The 20558-nt window shown below is 30.8% G+C and overlaps 2 protein-coding genes across 15 annotated transcripts in view; both read right to left on the bottom strand.

Annotated features, from left to right (window-relative positions):
- Positions 1-16630, bottom strand: part of LOC113402906 (protein phosphatase 1 regulatory subunit 16A) — a 36120-nt gene extending 19490 nt beyond the window's left edge. Inside the window, exons 1-4 of one of the 3 annotated variants that reach the window (XM_026643262.2) lie at positions 16398-16630; positions 14695-14786; positions 2612-2763; positions 272-720 (exon numbers count right to left, since the gene is read on the bottom strand). In XM_026643262.2, coding sequence (XP_026499047.2) covers positions 272-720; positions 2612-2763; positions 14695-14774 — 681 coding nt within the window. In that variant the 5' untranslated portion in view covers positions 14775-14786; positions 16398-16630. Of the gene's footprint in view, positions 1-271; positions 721-2611; positions 2764-14694; positions 14787-15923; positions 16022-16397 lie in introns of those variants that run through there. The other 2 variants (XM_026643263.2, XM_026643261.2) reach the window with 2 other exon arrangements.
- A 622-nt stretch (positions 16631-17252) lies between these two features.
- LOC113402934 (sodium/hydrogen exchanger 3) overlaps positions 17253-20558 on the bottom strand; it is a 37181-nt gene continuing 33875 nt past the window's right edge. For all 12 annotated transcript variants that reach the window (XM_026643300.2, XM_026643301.2, XM_064217285.1 and 9 more), the window contains 2 exons: positions 20193-20541; positions 17253-20019 (listed from right to left, as the gene is read on the bottom strand). In XM_026643300.2, the coding sequence (XP_026499085.1) occupies positions 19827-20019; positions 20193-20541 (542 nt within the window). In that variant the 3' untranslated portion in view covers positions 17253-19826. The remainder of the gene's footprint in view (positions 20020-20192; positions 20542-20558) is intronic.

Below are 20558 nucleotides of genomic sequence, written 5' to 3'. Positions count from 1 at the left end.
GGTACATTTAACCAACCCTATCCATTTAAATGAGGAATTGAACTGTAACTCCTTTATTATTGTCTGATTAATTTAATTGTAACGTATTTTTTATGAATTCCTTTTATTAATTTAACATGCAATAAATAGTGCTTGGCTATTGCAATGTGGGCTAATACAATAATAATTCCAATCACCATAATTTAGAATGAAATACGGTAGACGATCCATATTTTAAATAACTACATATTTTGGTTTAAACTTTTAATTTTCAGATTAAATTTCAACTTACCAAAGTTGCACCCTGGCTATCTCTCGGCTCGTCTAAGTCCATCCCTTGCTTGACCAATTCGTCGACATCCAACAACATTTGCATCTCTGTCGCCGCCCGGGTCTCATCTATCAACCCCTGTGTCACTCCTCTAGCTGCCATTTCGCTTTCGATGGCATCCAGTGTCCTCTCCTCCTCGCAGATATCGTAAGGCATGTTTCCATCACCGTTTACTGCCAGAAGGTTCGCTCCACGCTGTATTAATATTCTAACAAGATTTAGGTTTCCGCAAGTAGCTGCCGCGTGTAGTGGAGTCCATTTTTCGCTGTCTTCCGCGTTTACGTTTGCTCCGTGATCGAGGAGTAATCTCATCATGGCTTCGTTATTGTCGATGCAGCATTGATGTAATGCAGTTAAACCGTCTTCGTTCGTTGCGTCGGGGGTTACGCCGCGTGCTAAAAGTCTTCGAACTATAATGAGAACATGAATAATTATATTAGTACAAGCTTACAAATACCCCCGTGATGAGCAAAAATACAGAACTTATGGAAAATAAATTCTATAGCCGAAACGTCTTGTGTCCGTATCAGAACCGTCACTTTTTAATTAAGTGCCAAATTGATCAATTTGTGTAACATCTTACATATTTTGTACTAGTTGTCGCCCGTAGTTCACCTGCGTTTTAGGTGTCGGTCGACAGGTATTAAGTATAACAAAAGTAACCCTGCTTTTTCTTGTAAATCAAACTTTCTTCATACCAAATTTCATCCAACTCGGATCAGTAGTTTGGCCGTAAAAAAAGCAACAGACAGACAGAGTTACTTTCGAATTTATAATATTACTATATATTTTATCATAATACAAAAATGTTCTACCGATACAAATCATTACTAATGACAAGAAAAGCCATTTAAATAATAAAATCATGTTCTATTGGTGAGATAAAAGTAACAGTTACACGGGTTCTCTGTTGCAGTTATAATCAACTCACCACAGCATAATTATCTATTCGAACTAGTGGAAAATGAATTGTATGAGCTTATTGCTCTATGAAACATTGTAAAGGACAATGATGATTACCAAATAAACATTAATTCAATAACATATTCTAATATCACACGAGACTTTTACACATTTATGGCGTATTTTCTTTCGTAAAAATTTAATCGATAGGAGATTACGAATGTCTACATATGCAATATGTTAGTGTAGTTCGCAGTACCTGATAATGATAATGTCTCCGAGATGAGGTCACCTACATGGAACTAGTCGTAAACATACTATAATCTATGCACTATACATGTTGGTAACATTGTGATTTATTATGTAAACTAAATTGTTTCGATAATTTAAAAAAAAAAAGAAACTTGTTTTATATAAATACTTATTTAAAATACAAATGTTATTTTTCATAATTAATAATGGTAATATTTTTCACATTACTATTTTCATTTACCTTAAATGTGCCTATCTATGGTACTGTGCAACTGTTCTTAATGTAAATTTATTTAACGCTCGATAGAATATTTATGAATTATTAATAATATTATAGCACTAAAAATTATTTATTTATGATTCTCTGTGAAACGTACAAAGAATTAACGAGATTTTGCTTACGTCATCAAGCCGTTCTTGACCTGAATAATATTAAATAGCAAGTACACTATTTCACTTTCGTCTAATTTCGTACGCTTTTTACTTTCCCCGTTACACGGTGATGATCTATACTAAATTCTTAACTGAAATGTTACACTGTTAAGAAATAACAGCTCATTAAAAAAATTTTGACCTATTGATAAAACTTTTGCGTCAAAAACGTTCGTCACATGTTACATGTAACAACGTTGCACTAAAATTCAACCTTGAAGTTTTACTCTTATCGCGCTAAAGAAGGTAACGACGATAGCATGTTACATATAGGGACACTAACTCTACTTTTGACCTTATTCTAGAGGTATTAACCCTAGATTTTTTACTAACATCAACAACACAATTTAAGTATGTTTACTGTATGTAGTTAAAGAATCTTGACATGGTTTTATTTTGGATCTTGATTATTTTTTTTTCCTCACTATAAAATATTTATTCAAAACACGTAAAATATTGTCATGTTGCGCTGCTAACCATGAAAGTCACTTAAATGAAACGAATACAATCTATAACATTGTGATTAGTGATCCAACATTCAATTCGATTGAAAACATAATCATAATATTTCCATTTTAGAACGTAACCCAGCAACATAGAACTATAATAACTTAATGTTTTTCGAACGCCGTCCCGCTGATTATATATATTAATATATGAGTATTGGTGGGTCTGGCTATGTTAACAATATGCATGTATATTATATTTAATCACCTTCCTCGATGTCGTTCCTCGCCGCCGCCTCGAGCAACATGACGCTATCACTAAAGTATATGCTTCGCTTGTTGCTCTTCTCACGTTTTGCTCTCGTCCTCGCCCACTCCTTCTCCCGCTGCTGCCATAGCTTCAACTGCTGCATACGTCGTCTGAAATTACACATACCACTTCAGTAATAATATCAACAATAATAAGACGGACATCATAACATCCCGTTTAATCCGGTAATGTTATGGATTGTTTCGATCTTTGAAAAAATAAATAAATAAGTCATAAATACCGGTACATCATTCTTGTATGATTTAACAGTAACACTGCAGATACACCTATCAAGCCAAAAATAGCAGAGACAGCCGTCAAACTCTTTATCATCAACATCAAACGTCCGATAAAAATGCTACCGAAGTTTATCGATGAAAACTATTGGGTATATTTGTTTTTGTTTTTTCTCATTTCGTATCTAAATGTCTAACAGAACCTATAATATATTACGTTTAACATTTACTTTATTATTTTTATTAAAATAGAAGCAAAGTTGATCACGTGGTAAATCAAAAAACGCCTAAAAGAATAAAGGTCGAATAAAAACACACATACACAATAATATTACCATTCATATTGCGCTTATTATAACAACAGACTTAAAGGAGCCTACCAAATAGTTACCTACTTCGCTTGTCTTTTTCGTACAGTTCAAATATACATATATAATTACCTTGTAAGCTACAGTATTAAAACAATTTACCTACGTTTAGTAAAAACGTATCAATTAAATATTCATACAGAGGTTGACACTTACATCATTGAAAAGGCTCGAATAAAACAAACTGTATCGGTGCATTTTACCGTATGCAATTTAACAGAGAATGTTATTGAAATTGCATTTATTATAACATGTTTGTGCTTAAAAATTACAAACCAAGCTATACGTGTGAGCGTGACATACCGGCTGAAACCGGTTAAGGAGCGGAGAGACATTTGCGAGCTGCCAATCCAGGATACGTACGAGTATATATCATTAAATCTTATATCTACGAAACTGGGACACTTACAAAACAAATTGTTGCATTATTATTATTAATTTAATTACGAAGTTTGCAACACGTTATAGATATTACCTTTGCTTTGAAATTGTACAAGAAGATTACTCTCGACCGGTGTGAGTTTATAAAGTGACTGAGATTTGAATACTGAAACTTCGTGATTTTAGTATTAACGTGTTTAATTTACGAATAAAAGTGTATTGTGCCGTCACATTTTCACACTGTTATTGTAAATCAATTTACACATACGAGCTAAATTATTATTTTTATTTATTTTTGTAACACTTAAAATAGATCTATGAGGCCGTGGCGTCAAGTAAGATTCCATTGCTTTGATAACTGTGCAAGAATTATAGGGAAACTAAATATTAGGTAGGCGTACTAGATAACAGTAATATTACGCGTAAGAGATGATTAGTTATATCTTTGAGATTACAAAATGTATATTTTAAAATCCTTTTGCTATTTTAATAATCAATTTATCAATCATTATATTATGTTTTTTTTAAATCGACGGTACGGATCTTCGATTTAAAAAAATGACGGCATAATGATAAGTTACATGTTTTCGTCTATGGTATCGCCTGCGTGTGATGGGGGAGCGGGTGTTAGGTGTCCTATTTTTTGTATTCCCGCGACAACATGTATACAAAATTTCATGATTATCCGTTGAGATAAGACGTGAAAGCGTAACAAACAAACAAAAATTCGCATTTATGTGTCATTTTCTTTTAGATTATGACACTTGCAAAAGCTTCGCTGAGACAATTCTTAAATTCTTAAACAAAAAGTTAGTAGTATAACATTAATTATCTGTACAATTGAAGACTAAAAATATTTGTTCTGTAATAGTTTCTATATTTCATTTTTACATATACATATGTTTTATGACGAATGATATAATTATAATCTAAAATTCGATATCGAGGCGCCATATGTAAAACAAGAAAACCCGTGAAGATCTATGACCAATAGTGGACGTAACTTGCAGAGTAAGTATTGATCGTTTTTAACATTTGAACATAATTGACATAATTTAGCATTGATGTACCTGCCGATGTCCTCCTGACCGATATTAGCCACGATTCTCAAGGGAGACTAATCAACCGCGCATGACACAGTATAGCTCACAAGCATGCTATTCTATTAACTTCACTCTCATAGTCCACTGGGGCTTCAATCCGACACAACCGGAAACAGTTCAGACGGACCAACCGATTTACGTGCTTTCCGAGACAAGGGAGTGTAAAATCTTCAAAGCCCATTTGTACTTCTGTTTAATGGCTAGAGATTTGAAACGAGAACCTCGGGATTTATAACCTTATAAAGTAGCTGCTAGACCAACAAGACAGTAACGAGAAGTGCGACTTCAAGTACAAAGCATAACAATTATTATTAATTTGGTTCTATAATAGGGCGTATCTCATATATTCTCTTACGAATCGTCATGGTAAATTTGTAACACGTGTCTGTTTATGAAATTTAACCGCCAAGTTATAGAGGTCCATGACACGAACATGCAATTAGACATATTTCAATCACCTCAGCCTTCATTTTACAACTAAACCCGCATCTAGCATGGGGTAATAATTCGTTCGCATGCAATCGTAAAAAGTGAAAACGTTTTCACTTTATACCAGAGAGATATATATTCTAATGAGATTATATCAATGGACAAACTAAGCTATTCTAATTGGCTTAAATACTTTGTTTATTTTACTGCTAATGAAAAGATTTTACGTGTTAATAATTTGGTGTGAATTAATTAGGGGTATTGTAAGAAAACGATTTACATTTTGTTCAAGTAATTAAACGGAAATAAAGAAAGTGCTCATAATAACTCTTTTCATTTATTTTTAACGAAAACTTAAAATTAACGCTCGTCAATACGCACATCAATAGTCTAAATTTAAAGTGGATGAAACTGCGAAGCTACTTACGCGTTACCTACTTTTTCTTTAGCAGTTTCTTCGGTAACGCATTATAAAAAAAAACGATAATTCAACGACATTCAAGTGCGATACACGTACGTAATATACATTATTCTATTGAAATAGGTGTTTATTTCAACATTCATTCAATTTATTGTATGTCTCTTACAATTATTTTAATAATAAAACTACTATGTACAATATATCGCTATCTGTGTTTCATTATCAATTTTACGGTTAGCATAGGCTTCTATTGCTTCTTATCACAGACATATACCGTCGAATTTCAATGAGCTATACACTATTCTTAAAATAATCAGTATAAATGAAATATTGCGATTTTACTATTGATAATAAAAATAATCGAAAATGAAAACAACGCACAGTCTAAACCATTGAATCTAAAAGGATGAAAGAAATAAATTTTCGTACAAAATGGAACGTAGATAAGCACGAAGAATTGATTATTAGAAATTAATCACTTAAAGAAGTTAAATGGGGATATTTGTGCTAAAAATTAGCATTTTACTGGAATCGATATTCAGATTTCTGACCATGGGTTAACGTCAGTTATAACAGAATTTATAAAAATACATCACCTAAAGTTAAGTCAGGGTGTACAAAATATTTGCCTTATTATTTATTTCATGTTTGAAATATTTAAAGGTGTGTGAAATTTGGGATGAAAGGTTATTTGGAAACTCGCCATTTTTGATGTTAGAAATATGAAAATGAAAATTGGTAGTAATGCTTACCTTTAAGAGTAAAAGCCATATGTTATATCGCTTTTGAAAATTAATCCGTAAAGGAAATTAAGGATTCATTTGCCAATTTCAACTTTTAAATCAATTAAGAGTGACTGACATTACGTTAAACGAGGTTATGGGGAATGCTTAAGAAATTTTGGTGGTTTTCTTAATAAATTACAATAATCAAGGCTAGTTAAGTATATAAGAACACTCGCCGGTACACAAATTTCGGTGAATAAACACAAAAGACTTAATTAACTTAAGAGCTTAGATGGACCACTGTCCGAACATGTGAATCTTAACCTCAGATTGCGGGTTCAAACCCGGCCAAACACCTCGGAGTATTAACATACTTAATTTGTGTTTATACGACACTTCGGCGTCCATGGTGATGGGAAACATCATGTGAACCAACCCGCATTAGAGCAGCGTGTTGGAATAAGCTCCACACATTTTCCTTTAGAGGAGAGGAGGTCATCAGTATCATTGGCCTCAACTTATTTCATTTATTTAGGCGCAGCGCAGTGTTTTTCTTCTTAGTTTAACTCTCTAGTCGTAACCTCAGTTCCCTACTACAGACTTGTATAACATATAGTTTTTTTATTATTTATTCATCTCTTACCCGTTCCCTCAATGCCTTCTACCTATCTAAAATCACATCTTCACATCTAAAATCTACACGAATATCTAATACACTTATAATATGACATTCATTATAATTCATCGTGATAATTCAAGTTTATAAATAATTTAATCATGATGATATAATCCAATCATGAAAAAAAATAACATTTACATTTATGCATATGTGATGATAATGTCCTCTTGAGCGATTTCGTCCAATAGAAAAACTGCACGGGATGTTATATATATTATTGTATACCGATGTTTGTGCAAGCACAAGTGCATTATCTCAAAACCAATAAGAATCTAAATAATCATTATTCAAATTGACTCATAAAAGCAATTTTAAATCGTCGTGTTAATAATAAATTTAATTTAAAACTATTATACACCGTATCGGAATGTATTCTATCGATATGAACCGACAATAAATAAGTATAATAAGTTAATCTTCTCTACCAATTTACATAGGAATGATAATTAAATACAATTAAATTTATTATTTGTCTTTTATGAGATCAAAGAATTCTAATTCCCTGCATTTTTATCATCATTACAGTCTTTTATTTATCAATGTTTCTTGACGTGATATTTAAATTTATAAATAGACTATTTACTTTTTAATATATTATATACTATAATATACATATTTATAAATAGACCATTTACTTTACAGAAACGAAACCATACCCCAAGAAGAAATATTTACTCTACGAAGTCGCAAACTAGGTTCTGTGCTAGGGATACCTTTACTCCTCGTATTTATACAATAATTGACGCTGTTTCTTGAAATAATATCTACATTATTATTGTGAATATACATGAAATTGTTGTTAACATTTTGTTCATCATGAGTGTAAGGTCGTTGTAACAGCTTGTATTGTATATAACCGTTCATGCTTACAAGATTACATACGTGATAATGGAACAGCTGTTGCATATAGCTGAACACTAATGCAGAACATATGTACGTTTCCCACATGTTTAATTTGAAAAATCGCTACACACAATCAAAATTATTCTAAAAAACTTAACTTAATATTGATAAAAAAATTAACCTTATCATATACCATAAATTACTTTAAAACGTTCAGTTATGACATTTCTCAATTTATTTTAAAATCACGTGCAAATGGGTGACCTGGTTATGACTGAGTTCATTGACATTTAAAGAGACATTAATCATTCTTTAACAACACTAGACGACTGCAGGCCGAATTCAAATTAAAAAATACTTTACTCTGGGAGGCTTTAGGGCTTCGTACAGATGATGTCGCAGTCGTGGCGGATATACATAGTATATACACTACTGCAATCAGCCGCTAGTTTTTTTTTTTTTTTTTATGGTATAGTTGGCAAACGAGCAAGAGGCTCACCTGATGGAAAGTGACTACTACCGCCCGTCGACATATGCAACACCAGGGGGCTTGCAGATGCGTTGCGGCCAGTATTGCAACTTAGACGCCGTGTAGTGTATACGAAGCTTTACGACTTCGGAATCAATAAGAATAGTTCTACAGAGCCGTTACTACCGGTGGGAAATCAAATTCTACCAACAAGATCAGATATCAAAGATAAAAAACTGATCAGTTACTAGTTAGGTAATATTAAGGCCCAGGTTCTAATCGATATTAAGTTTTTTTGCATGGTATGACAGTCGCTTGATACATTTAAACGAGGAAAAATATACATTTCATCATTATAAAAGCTAAACTTTTGGTTATTAGTACGTTTACTGTGCAAATTCCCTTCTACACTACAAACATAGATAAAACAGCGAGGCTAATCAATATAGCATTTTGGCGCGAAGATATCACAACTAGTGGAAATCCATCACGTAACAATTTTATGAATATCAGATAGACATTCATTGTTTGAGTCGAGGTATCCCAGTGATTAAAACAAGTGAATTTAACCCAAAGTTCAAAACCGAGCAAGCAACATTGTTTTTTTAATTCCACATGTTAATCTTCACCGAGAGGCCTTAGAGTGTTATTTTAAATACATGTATTCTTATTACCTAGTTATATTTGTTTACAACACTCATTGTGACGAGTATTATAAAAAAAAATGATAACTAGGCAAAATCTTTACCAAATTTGTAGATTAAATATTAATTGAATATATCCATATTACATATTATACGAAAATAAACTAATTACGACAAAACATTATCTTAAAATGGCATATCTAAATCATTATATCTCTGTACCTACAAATACAACAAATTTCAGCTGAAATGCTTCAATATGTCAACGTTATCTTACATCTGATATATTGTTTGATATGTATAGATAATATGTTCAATTCAATAAAATAATAATTTCAAACATTTGTCTCGAACAAGTGAAAATAAAACGCCTATGAATATTCCTCCTATGTATATTCCGTTTGATGTCAATGGAGACCAGCCAACTACGCTAGTGATACAGGACGAAATGGATATACACTTTCGGGCACTTAGTTTAGTGCACAAGTGTGTCCAATTCTTATTTCCTCACTTATATTACAATGGGATGGCAATCCGATGCGACCGGATTGCGTTCAGGTGCAAGACACAGGCTTTGGATGTTTTTCGAAACACGTGAATGTAACCATTGTTTAATTCCAAACGGAGAATTTTGAGACAAAAAATTGTAATATATATTTTTAGTGATCTGACCTGATTTGAACCTAGGACTTCAGAACCTGCAGCCTTATAAGTTGACTATCAATGAGTCAACTAAAGGTAATAAAAGTAGGTCGTTACGCATTCGCATTTTCTCTCGCTGGTCAAGATCTATAAAGCGCGCTTTCAATACAGTGTAAGTTTCCAATCTTTTACCAAAACTGCGACAACATACAATTTAATATATAAAAAACAAAAGCGTAACAAAGCGATTATCTTGCTTGGCGATGACATTAGAAACAAAAAGCTTTAATCGTAGTGTTACATTAGGCAGGAAATTATGAGTGGCTGTTTCAATTTAGCCAAGATGTAACCGTGTCTAGTACACACAAATTTTAACCGAAATTTACGGGTTCTACCCGGACATGCACCACTGAATTTCCATGTATATAATAGCATCCCGTGCTGAGATTTGTAAATTCCATTTCTTGGAGGAGATTATGAAAAATTTGAAGTTGTTTATTATTATTTTTTATTTGTATACAATATATCAGACGGTATATAAACATAAAATTTATGATATTTGGCACGTATTCAAATAATAAAAAAAATACAACTGAAAATATATATGAACTGGCAAATAATAAAATTAGGTACATTAATCTTAAAATTAGTTTATGTTTGGGTTACACATATATTGAATACATATTATTACACTAAACTGTTCAGTATAGATAACCTGATGGGTTTTATATTAACCCTTCAATTAGCAAAACAGAATTGTTTCGGTTATTTTAATGAAGTAATCAACGTTTTTTACAATCGCTATTGAAGCGAAACGTTTATGAAGCATTGATATCTCTGTTCCTTCAATTGTAATTGTTAACCATTGACTATTCATTCATTAAAAAATAATGACGAAGCATTCATTTTATGAACAAAGATAGAATTAGATATAGAAGAAATTGAAAAATAGGTCATTAGCTTAAGTTTTCAATATATGTATATTAAAAAAATATACCGAAGCCAAACCTTTCCAAGGGAAAATGTTGGTCGTATTTTTAAAACGATATTAAATTGTAGTATACGTATTACAATAAGATATTTATAATTATATCCTGTAGAGAAATGAACGTCCGGTTTTGTAATAAACAAGTCATTTGTAACGCGTACTGATGGAGGCTGCGGCCGCTGTGAGAGGTTTGTTGGTAATGTTCGATTTACGTCCGCGTATTACAGTTATTATTGATACAAATTATGAACCATAAACATAATTACTATCGGATATATTTGATATTTACGGCTCTTTTTATTTATTAATATATATACTAAAATAACTCCTTTGATTGATTGATTTTTAATAAAATTTATTAAGTACCCAGATTGCGTGCAAACAAAAATATTTACATACTATGAAATTTTTTTTAAATATTCCATCCAAAACTAGAATCTAGGAACAAAACAAATTGCTACTTATTAATATGAAATATATATATATATATAAACATACATACATACATATGTGTGTGTTTGCGTAACGTAAATTTCGCAATAAAGTGTAACAATCGAGTTTACGAGGTGACCATTTCCAGCTTGCGTCGAGTGAAAGTATGAGAAAAGTGAGTATCATATCATGACTAACATTACGCATAACTAAGAATTTAATCTTAATTTTATGGATATTAAGTAAAATGTAAGTCCTATTAGAGAACGGCTATCATAACTAACTTAAATCGGTTGTTCAATCGAGTGACGTCATCTCGTTTCGTGTCGTTTAGTCATAATTATTTTTATATCTTTCACCTACATTAATCGTATCTGACCTTAGACATAATTATTTTAAGCATGAACACTTTAATTTGGATTCGGCTAATTGTAAAAAAATATATTTAACGATTTTCTTCGGTGTTAAGTTGCGATAAATCATAAAAATGTTTCATTTAATCGCTGTACTCTAAGAAAACATTTTCCTAAGTCATTATTCATTCGATATCAGTAGTTCCCGATTCCGTGTCCCAAAATAAAAGAAAAAACCAAAACAGACTAAAACTAATTCCCAAATTTCTCAACTTTACAACTTTCATCACAAAGTTTTTATTTTATGAGACAAATATGTAAGAAAAAATATATGTATGTGTCTTCCAAAAAAACCTCAAGCCTTAAAATATTCAATTCAAACTAACAACTTTCTAGCAACCTTTCCAAATTATCTAAGTTCAAGGTCGTTTTATGACACTTTATATATATATTATAATTATTATACATATAGCCCTGCCTAAATAACGATACAGCGTGGGTAAAGATAGCCTTTACTGAGGCAAAACCAATGTCCTATTAAGAGACTAGACCTTGCTAGTGTCTTAATAGGAGATTGGCTAAGACAAAATCAAATTAAATAAATCAGAGATTGCGAGAACAAAACCTCTGATGAAGATTTTCTAAATCATATGAATTCTAATGTGAATAAGTTAAGCAAAAAGAATAAAAAAACGTCTATAAAAATATCTGTACAATAGACAATCTTATCGCTAAGAGACCACATCCAGACGACCTTTAAATACAGGAAATAAGAATTATAGCTTATAGATAAACAATGGCGTAAAAGGATATATACTCGTAGTACAGCAATGCTTGGAAGTGTAAGCTCTTACCGGAAACTGTGGTCAAACCGAGTAAATTGATACTTTGTAATAACCAGGTGGTTTTAAAACGAATCTCTTGCAATCATAACCAAACAATAGCGTTAATAAATTCCTAATTCAATTTACATATCGAAGATTATTAGTATTAAGGATACATCAGATTTTTATTATATACATAACTGTATACTATATTACTTATGATTCGATTGTCTTTATCCTATTTACTTGGTATCGTAGTGTATCAAAGCAGAAAAATGGGAAAAAATAACGGCCGGCAACCTGCCTAATCTCCTTGAGAATTATTTAGCTGGTTGTTTTGTGGAAATGAGACGACGCTGACGTACTAGGTTTTTGGTTGCACCTAATAAAAATTCGGACGGTTTTATATGTTACAATTTTACTCCGTTCAAACGATATTTACGGGTACTATTACAATTAAAAATTTGAAGTATAAGCCCCATAAATATTCCACCGCTAGACGAATGTAGAATGCAAAAAATAATAAGATTTGTAACAAATCGTTGACACATTTTTATAATAGAACACTTCTCATATAATTCCAGCGCTATAAAGTTTACGATAATACAGAATCATAACCGGTTTCGTAATTTCTGTTGCGTTGTTATACGTACAGACAAACTTTTGACATTTGCTGCCTAATGACATATATTTAAAGACTCGTGGTTTGTTGTAGCTTCGCACGCATATCATTATTGATCTTATCTGCGTTGGTATCACTACTGTCGAAACATTCAACGCGTTCAACCTTCCCAATCCATCAAATCTTGTCTGTTATATCTATTATATTAAACTTACTATTATTTTACTTCATAAAAATACAAATACAAAACTAACCACTTCCTTCGTTGGACTGGGTGTTAACTGATTATTAACAATCAATATCATATAAACAATAATATTAAAAAAATATTATTTTATACCTATCTAGCTAATCCTATAAGCCTATAGATGTTATCTTGGGCACCACGATCAATCTAAGAAGTAAATACTTCGTCGATCTGGCAACAAATGTGACAAAATGTATCAGTTACATAATTAATTTACACAGTTCAACGATCGAACTACACCTATAGAAATCCTTATTGATTTGCATGAATGTAATACAAAGTCAAAGAAAGGTTAGATTACAATTGCAAATGGACCATTTGATAGTAGATGGTCATCACCGGTCAGACCCGTGTTACTGTAACACATCAACTATTCCTTACACCGGCAATACGGTGCCATCGCGCAGGTTTCATCTCTTGACAATAAACATATTGATTAATGTATTTTATAAATGAAATTTTGCTCATGTTCCCAGGGGTAAACAAAAGGAGATAGGGTGCATAATACCTGCACAACATCCTCTTAAATGCGGGGGAATCCGCGGACGGCAACTATTGTATATGCTGGTTTCTGTGCTCAATTGTGGAATTATAATTATATTTAATACATGTATATGTGTTTAAATATCTTTACCTTTATTCCTACTATAATACATGAATATGTTAGCTGGACTATTAATGTGCTCATCAACATTCTCATTAAGTTCACATAGTGCCTGATTCATGCAACACCTGCTTCATGAATAATAGAACTTTACATTATTGTTTTCTATAAGCAAATTTAAACAATCATATCAATTATATAATGGAATAATCTCTAAAATACGCTCATTTGACAGGACTCAAAAAAATCTATCTCTTTTTTATGTTTGCAGTTGGAAAGGATAGCATGATTTTAAATGAACCTGATAAATGACCTTGAATGTTTATCTCTACACCCTTAAAAACGGAACAATATCTGTTAGTAGAACAACTGATATTTGAACAGTAAGCAATTTGGTGAGACAGTTATTTTAAATGCAAAAGTAAAAAGTTAAGTTAATGGTACTTTAGTTACTTTTCACTACATAGTATAAAACAAAGTCACTTCTCGCTATCTGTCTGTACCTATGTATGCTTAGATCTTTAAAAATACGCAACGGATTATGATACAATTTTTTAAATAAATAGGATGTTTCAAGAGGAAGGTGTATATATATAATAAATCCATTATATAGTAGAGAAACACTGGTAATGTGATGTCGTTAATAAACATATTTTTTGCGCGAACCCTACGAGATAGATCAAAATAATGTACTATAGTATTGTAAACCTTAAAAACGTCTACAAAAAAAGCATTTATTTAATTTTTTATTTAAGGCAAAGGCATTTAATGTTGACCAATATGGCTATTTACAACATGTAATTTATATGAATATTTTCAAACATATTACAGATTTAAAATGCAGGGACATAGCGGTTTGTATTTTCTAATGACAAAAAAGCTGTGAAAGTTGTATATAAAGACATTTTATAGTATATTTAGTATCAGCATTGCACCTGTGCATAGTCGGGGTACGTGGCTAGTAATAAATAACTTGGAAATCTATAAAATAACTAGAAATAATAAATATAATAAATAACTACAAATCTTACCTTCGAGCCAAGTGGAGCCTCTCTTGTGTAGTTAGATGCTCCACCTGAGCCATCTCGGCTACCAAATCCGAATGCTCCATTCTTGCTGCTATCTAAAGAAATACAAGATATACTTTGTTATTATAAATATACGACTAACAACATTCATTTATTAAAATTTTAATTGTGGTATAAAATAATTTTATTCTTTTTATTGAACACAGTGAACTGAAACATTAATTATTTACTATATATATATATAAAATATAACCATATAAATATATATAATTGCATGTTCAATACATCTTATTGTTAATTACAGTTAATTTGTTTTCTTTTTTTTTTCATATATACAATAGCATCCACAGCTGTTTTCCCTGCATTAAATTTTGTTAATACCAGTTTTATACAGTTGTTTAATTGATCAAGGTTTTTTGTATGGACTATAGGTTTGTGCTAGACCCCAATTTTGACTTATTCAACACAATTAGTCTGTGATTCTGTCGAGATTACGTTAATTAAACTATAATCTTAAATAAAGGAATACTGCCAATTTAATTGTATAAGTTGTGAATGGCAGAGATGATTAAATAAATATATATAAAAATTCATCACTTCACCTAATAAGACCATAAAATATAGATAGATGTTGAGATTAGTAAATTGATACTAGCTTTGATTTTTAAATACACTGTTATGATAAGAAAAATAACTTAATGAGAAAACTATAATGGGTTCCTTATAAGAACATAAGTCATAGTTCTATCTAAGCATCTATCTATACTAATATTATAAAGAAGTAAACTCTGTTTGCTTATATTTAGGGTTAATCTCCAGAATTAAAGATTCAACTCCAAAATAACTTCACATATCATATCATTTCCTTTATCCGTCACTAGTAAATAATATTATTAGATAAAATTATATTCACTAAAACATTTAAAGTTAAATAAATAATGTTTATGGGTCACTTAGTATATAACAATATATATATAACATTCCATCACATTGTATTTTTATATAATTTTCAAAAAGAGAAGGTTGTTATACTTATATGGTTTATTATGTGTTCTTTTCCTTACAATAAATCACAAATTATTAATAATTATTATTATTATAAAAGATTTAATTTGTATCAATTACTTCAGAGATTAGTTACACTTATGGCTACACATAATATATACATACAGTTTAAATAAAAATTGTTTAATTTAACTTTCACCAAATATAAAACATAAAAAGATAATTACATTCATTGTCGAGTTAAATACTGTTTATTTTGTACACATAACAACTGGTAAGAATAAAAAACTTATATTTATCAAATATTTTATAATTATTTAAGTTCCAGTAAACCGAATATTATTTCTTTAAAATTTTAATTGTAAAAATAGACGGAATCGGTTTTTTTGAAGGGAAAACTCAAGAATGAAGTACACTTGTTGATATCTATCCTGATAAGATTAGGATCCATGATAAATAAATGGCAATAGAATTCATTTTGTTCGGTGGATAGCTATAGGAGATAGGTGGAAGTATTTAGTTATTGTAAACAAGTATACCCATATTAACTTTAATAAAAATCGTAAACAATAACAAAGATTTAGAAAGGTTCCTTTCCATTAAAAAAAGTTGACGTATGCAAATTCTACTAAAAAAAATTCAAGCTCTGATAAAAATGTTTAAAAGCCCATTTACTCGTTATTAATTTCGATGACACTTACCGCTTTAATTATTTATTTCAATGCAAAAGTATGTTTCATTCTCGACTTGATAACTTTACCACTCATAACACACATAAACAATTAACTTAACACATAATAGTGGTGAAATAATTAAGGTTTAAATCTTAACATAAAGGTTTACAGTTACGCGGCATTTTCCGTTATTTTTCATGAAAATTATAAACAGGAAGAAAAACTACTACACAACAAGCATACGGACTAGTGAGCGGACAGCAAACTACAGATAAATTATATCTTTAGAACGTATGTCTGACTGATCACGTGATATGAATCGTCCAAAAAGTTATTAACGATTGGATAAATAATAATTAAAATTGAAAGATATACTACCTAATTGTTTACTTTATTAAAAGTTTCACGAAAAATTCGAGATATTTGATTTTTACTTTTATTTTACTTCACATTAGGTATATCGTACGCAACGCCATCTAGTTAAAATTCAGGATAACCTCGGTATATTTGAAAAGGTGGAAAATTCAAAGTTGTTTAAATTTGTATTAAAGATAAAAAGTAACAATCTCTTAATATCCTACTGCCTGACAGTCTTCTCTTGCTTGAGGAGAAGGTTTGGAGCTCCACCACGCTACTCCAGAGAGATTTGGTGGATATACGTTTACGACGTTTTATTTCACCGCCAAGAACGAGATTAATTATATACACAAATTAAGCACATTCATTTAGTGTTCCTTGCCCAGGGTTTGAACTCTGAATCTTCGGTTAAGATTCTCATCTTGTAACATCAAGGCTCATCTATAATATAATGGAAAAAATTCAACAATTAAAAAGAGGTTGGTAGCAATAATATTAATGTGGAATTGAAATAATAAGAAACAATTCAATTCATATCATTTATTTCAAAGAAATGCTTTACATTCTATCGTTTAATTAATTTATTTATGATAGTACAATAATGTTAAGATCATTTGAACAATGAGTTGTGGTTATCTAAGCTAGGCACTATTTGTTTTTCAATTGACACACCATAGTTCATGAAAAGCTTATTGATATTAAGTAGGTACACTTAATATTCTAGTTTAGATGTTTAATAAGACCATATCAAATGGCTTGTAGCAATATTAAGTGCGACCGGTAATTAATTTTAAAACCTATATTATGCTTAAAGCAATTGTTTATTTTTATTTACAAATTTGTTTAATAAAATTTACAAATGTATGTAACACTTCATTTGTTAATGTTAAATTGAACACGACGAATAAGTTTGTTACAAAAAAGGTTCTAAGTACTTTAAATGAAATAAAACAATCTATTACAATATAACCATTGCACAAAAAAGTAGCAAATACGAAGACGGAGAACAGTAAAATCGTATAAAAAGATCACTTGTAGGTAGTTAATTGACGAATAAAAAAAATAAGTTCAATACATCTAGTCTTGATCGTATTTTTTTATTTCGTACTTCTAGATTCAAAACACTTTTAGATCTATCAGTGTAGCCATAATATAACGTTAAATACTTTATTGTAATTACAAGCTTGGATATAACTGTATTTAAAACAAAATAAATAGATACATTCGATGAAATTCGAAAATCATCGGGTGTTAAAAAAATTAAGACTACCACTATTGTCGAACTTCTATCTATATTTCAACTTTTTATCTACGCATTAACATATTTTTACTTAGATAGAATAAATACATAATATAAGAACACTATTTACAATAAATATCACAACGCCCGTGATGACAATAAGTAAAATAAAATATTAATTCCTCCATACTTTATACGTGCTGTTTTTGTCATGCAACACAGGCATACGACCTAAGTACTTCAATATTATATTCATATTAAAAAAGCATACTATTCAATATAAAGACATTATATTTGTTGTCTGTTGAAACTTTTTAGTAAAATAAATCCAATCAACTAAAAATAAATCAATATTATAAATTTCATTTTTCGTGTATTTTTGCGTCACTAGCCTTGGTGTACGTAGGTTTTGTGGTTAATTTAATTTAATCAACTTATTTTTATGGAAATAAAATAAACACGAGCGACAACTAAAATGTGTTATTTTAGGTTTTAAGCTTACACATATCAACTTCATATGTACCTAAAATGTTTTAAAATAAAATTGTTTTAGGCCTCTCCATGAGACTAAAACTCGGACAATAGATATATTGAACGAAAATTAAGAAAAAAACAATGTAATGGGTACTAGCTCTATTATTGTACTAATTGTCTTAAATGTATTTATAAATGTTTCTTAATTGATCTAAGTACACAATTAAATTTTCTAATGGCAACAATATAACTTTTAGACTAACTAGCTATTCTTTCAAACTTACAAGCACTTTATTCAGCTTAATTTCTAACTTAAGAAAGATCTCTAACATTGTGACGTCACATTGCCAATGACAGTAATATTAACATACTTTTTAGGATTCCGTACCTTAGAGCGAAAATAATGATCCCTTATAAACATTCCCTTATTTAATTACAGGGACTCATTTGATACATATTTAATGTTGTAACTGATACAGGTAACAAGTAACTGCATTTCTTCACTCAAGGTACACTATTTAGATACAACCATTGTGCTTTATTCGTAAAACATAATTTTTAAGTAGGTTTTTATACCGCATTATGCAATATTACAAAGACTATTTTGTTTTTGCGGCCAATCTATAAAAAATCAACAATATTTGTTTGGATTCAGTCACTGTGTCAGTATATATTAAGAAGTTATTATAGATTTATGAGATTTTAATGTAACAATGATTATCTACATAATATTTATTATATATACATCACACTTAACCATATATGTATTGTCATTGGCAATTGTTGCCATTTTTAAAAACAATTCGAAAACCGCGCTACTTTTTTTAAAATTACCTACTGTTTTCTATATAAATATTATTATCTATTTTTATTTGATTGAAGAATATCACCAGTTGAAAAATTTATATTTATTAAAAGAGCATAGAAAAATACTGAAGAGTATGAACTGACTACCAGCATTTTGTTTTATTGGTATGATTCGTATGGTTGGTGATAAAAAAATAAAAATATAAAATTACATAGTATGTAAGTAATACTGTTCTCTCAAAAATGTTCTAACATTTGAGCCTAACTGCATAAATTGGTTTTGTTAATTTTATACAAACAAAAATTAAACGATTCGAAAAACATATTGTTGACTAATTGTTTTTTTATGAAAAGTTTCCATCAATCGTCACTACACGATAAAACATAATATGTAAATATTTAAGACAGAGATCGTTAAAGTACTGTGCGTCAAATTTTTTCAGCCCAAAAGGTCTTTGATTGATCACAAAATATTCTTTTACATACAAAAATATGAAAGAAATCTTGAGATTCAGCACCTACTCTAGTGTTCTGTATTTAAGCAGTGGCAACCTATCTTGGTTACCACGGCGGCGCACTCAGGTGTTCTCATCTGACGATTCGTCAGACGAGGAGCTCGTGAGAAGATTAGAGGCCATGGTGAGCTGGCGATTGAAGGGTTCCCTGGGTAAACTCTGCTGACCCAGAGCAAGTCGTCGGACTCCCATTCGCTCACTCTCAGGCAATGATTTACTGCATTTCTCTTCGGTTATCGCATCACGTGACAAAGATCTAAAATGAACACCAAAGATATTTTGTAATATGAGGTTATATAAAAATACTCTTCATTATTAAACAAACTATTCTTAAGCTTTTATATACAAATCAAATAAAAAAACATTACTATCATTATTCTATGAGGTTTCTAAAATATTTATTTATTAGATATATAGTTAATGACATACCCCGTCAGTTCCAGCATCGATCCGCGTCTACATTGTCCTCGATGTGGTCCCTGCATAATACTAGCCGGTCGCGACGATGCACCAAGAGGATCTGAATGAGCCACATCTTCCATGAGTAGAACCGAGGGGCCACCGAGACTTGTACTTCTTTTCGACAGCAAACTCGGTCCTTGCTTCGGTTGTGAGTATAAAGATTCTCCTTTCATAGATGAACTATCACCTTTAATAGAATCAGCTTTTCCTTCCGAATCAGAGGCAATCGGTAGATCTGCAGCTTGCGTTGAACTAGAACTCTCTCTTCGGAAAAGACCTATGATAGATTTTGGGTGTTTTGGCTTCTCTATACCGCCTATTGGGATGATGTAG

Source organism: Vanessa tameamea, chromosome 16 (genome assembly GCF_037043105.1).
Source record: "Vanessa tameamea isolate UH-Manoa-2023 chromosome 16, ilVanTame1 primary haplotype, whole genome shotgun sequence".
In the NCBI taxonomy this organism is placed as follows: domain Eukaryota; kingdom Metazoa; phylum Arthropoda; class Insecta; order Lepidoptera; family Nymphalidae; genus Vanessa; species Vanessa tameamea.
This window is presented reverse-complemented; position numbering and strand designations above follow the sequence as displayed.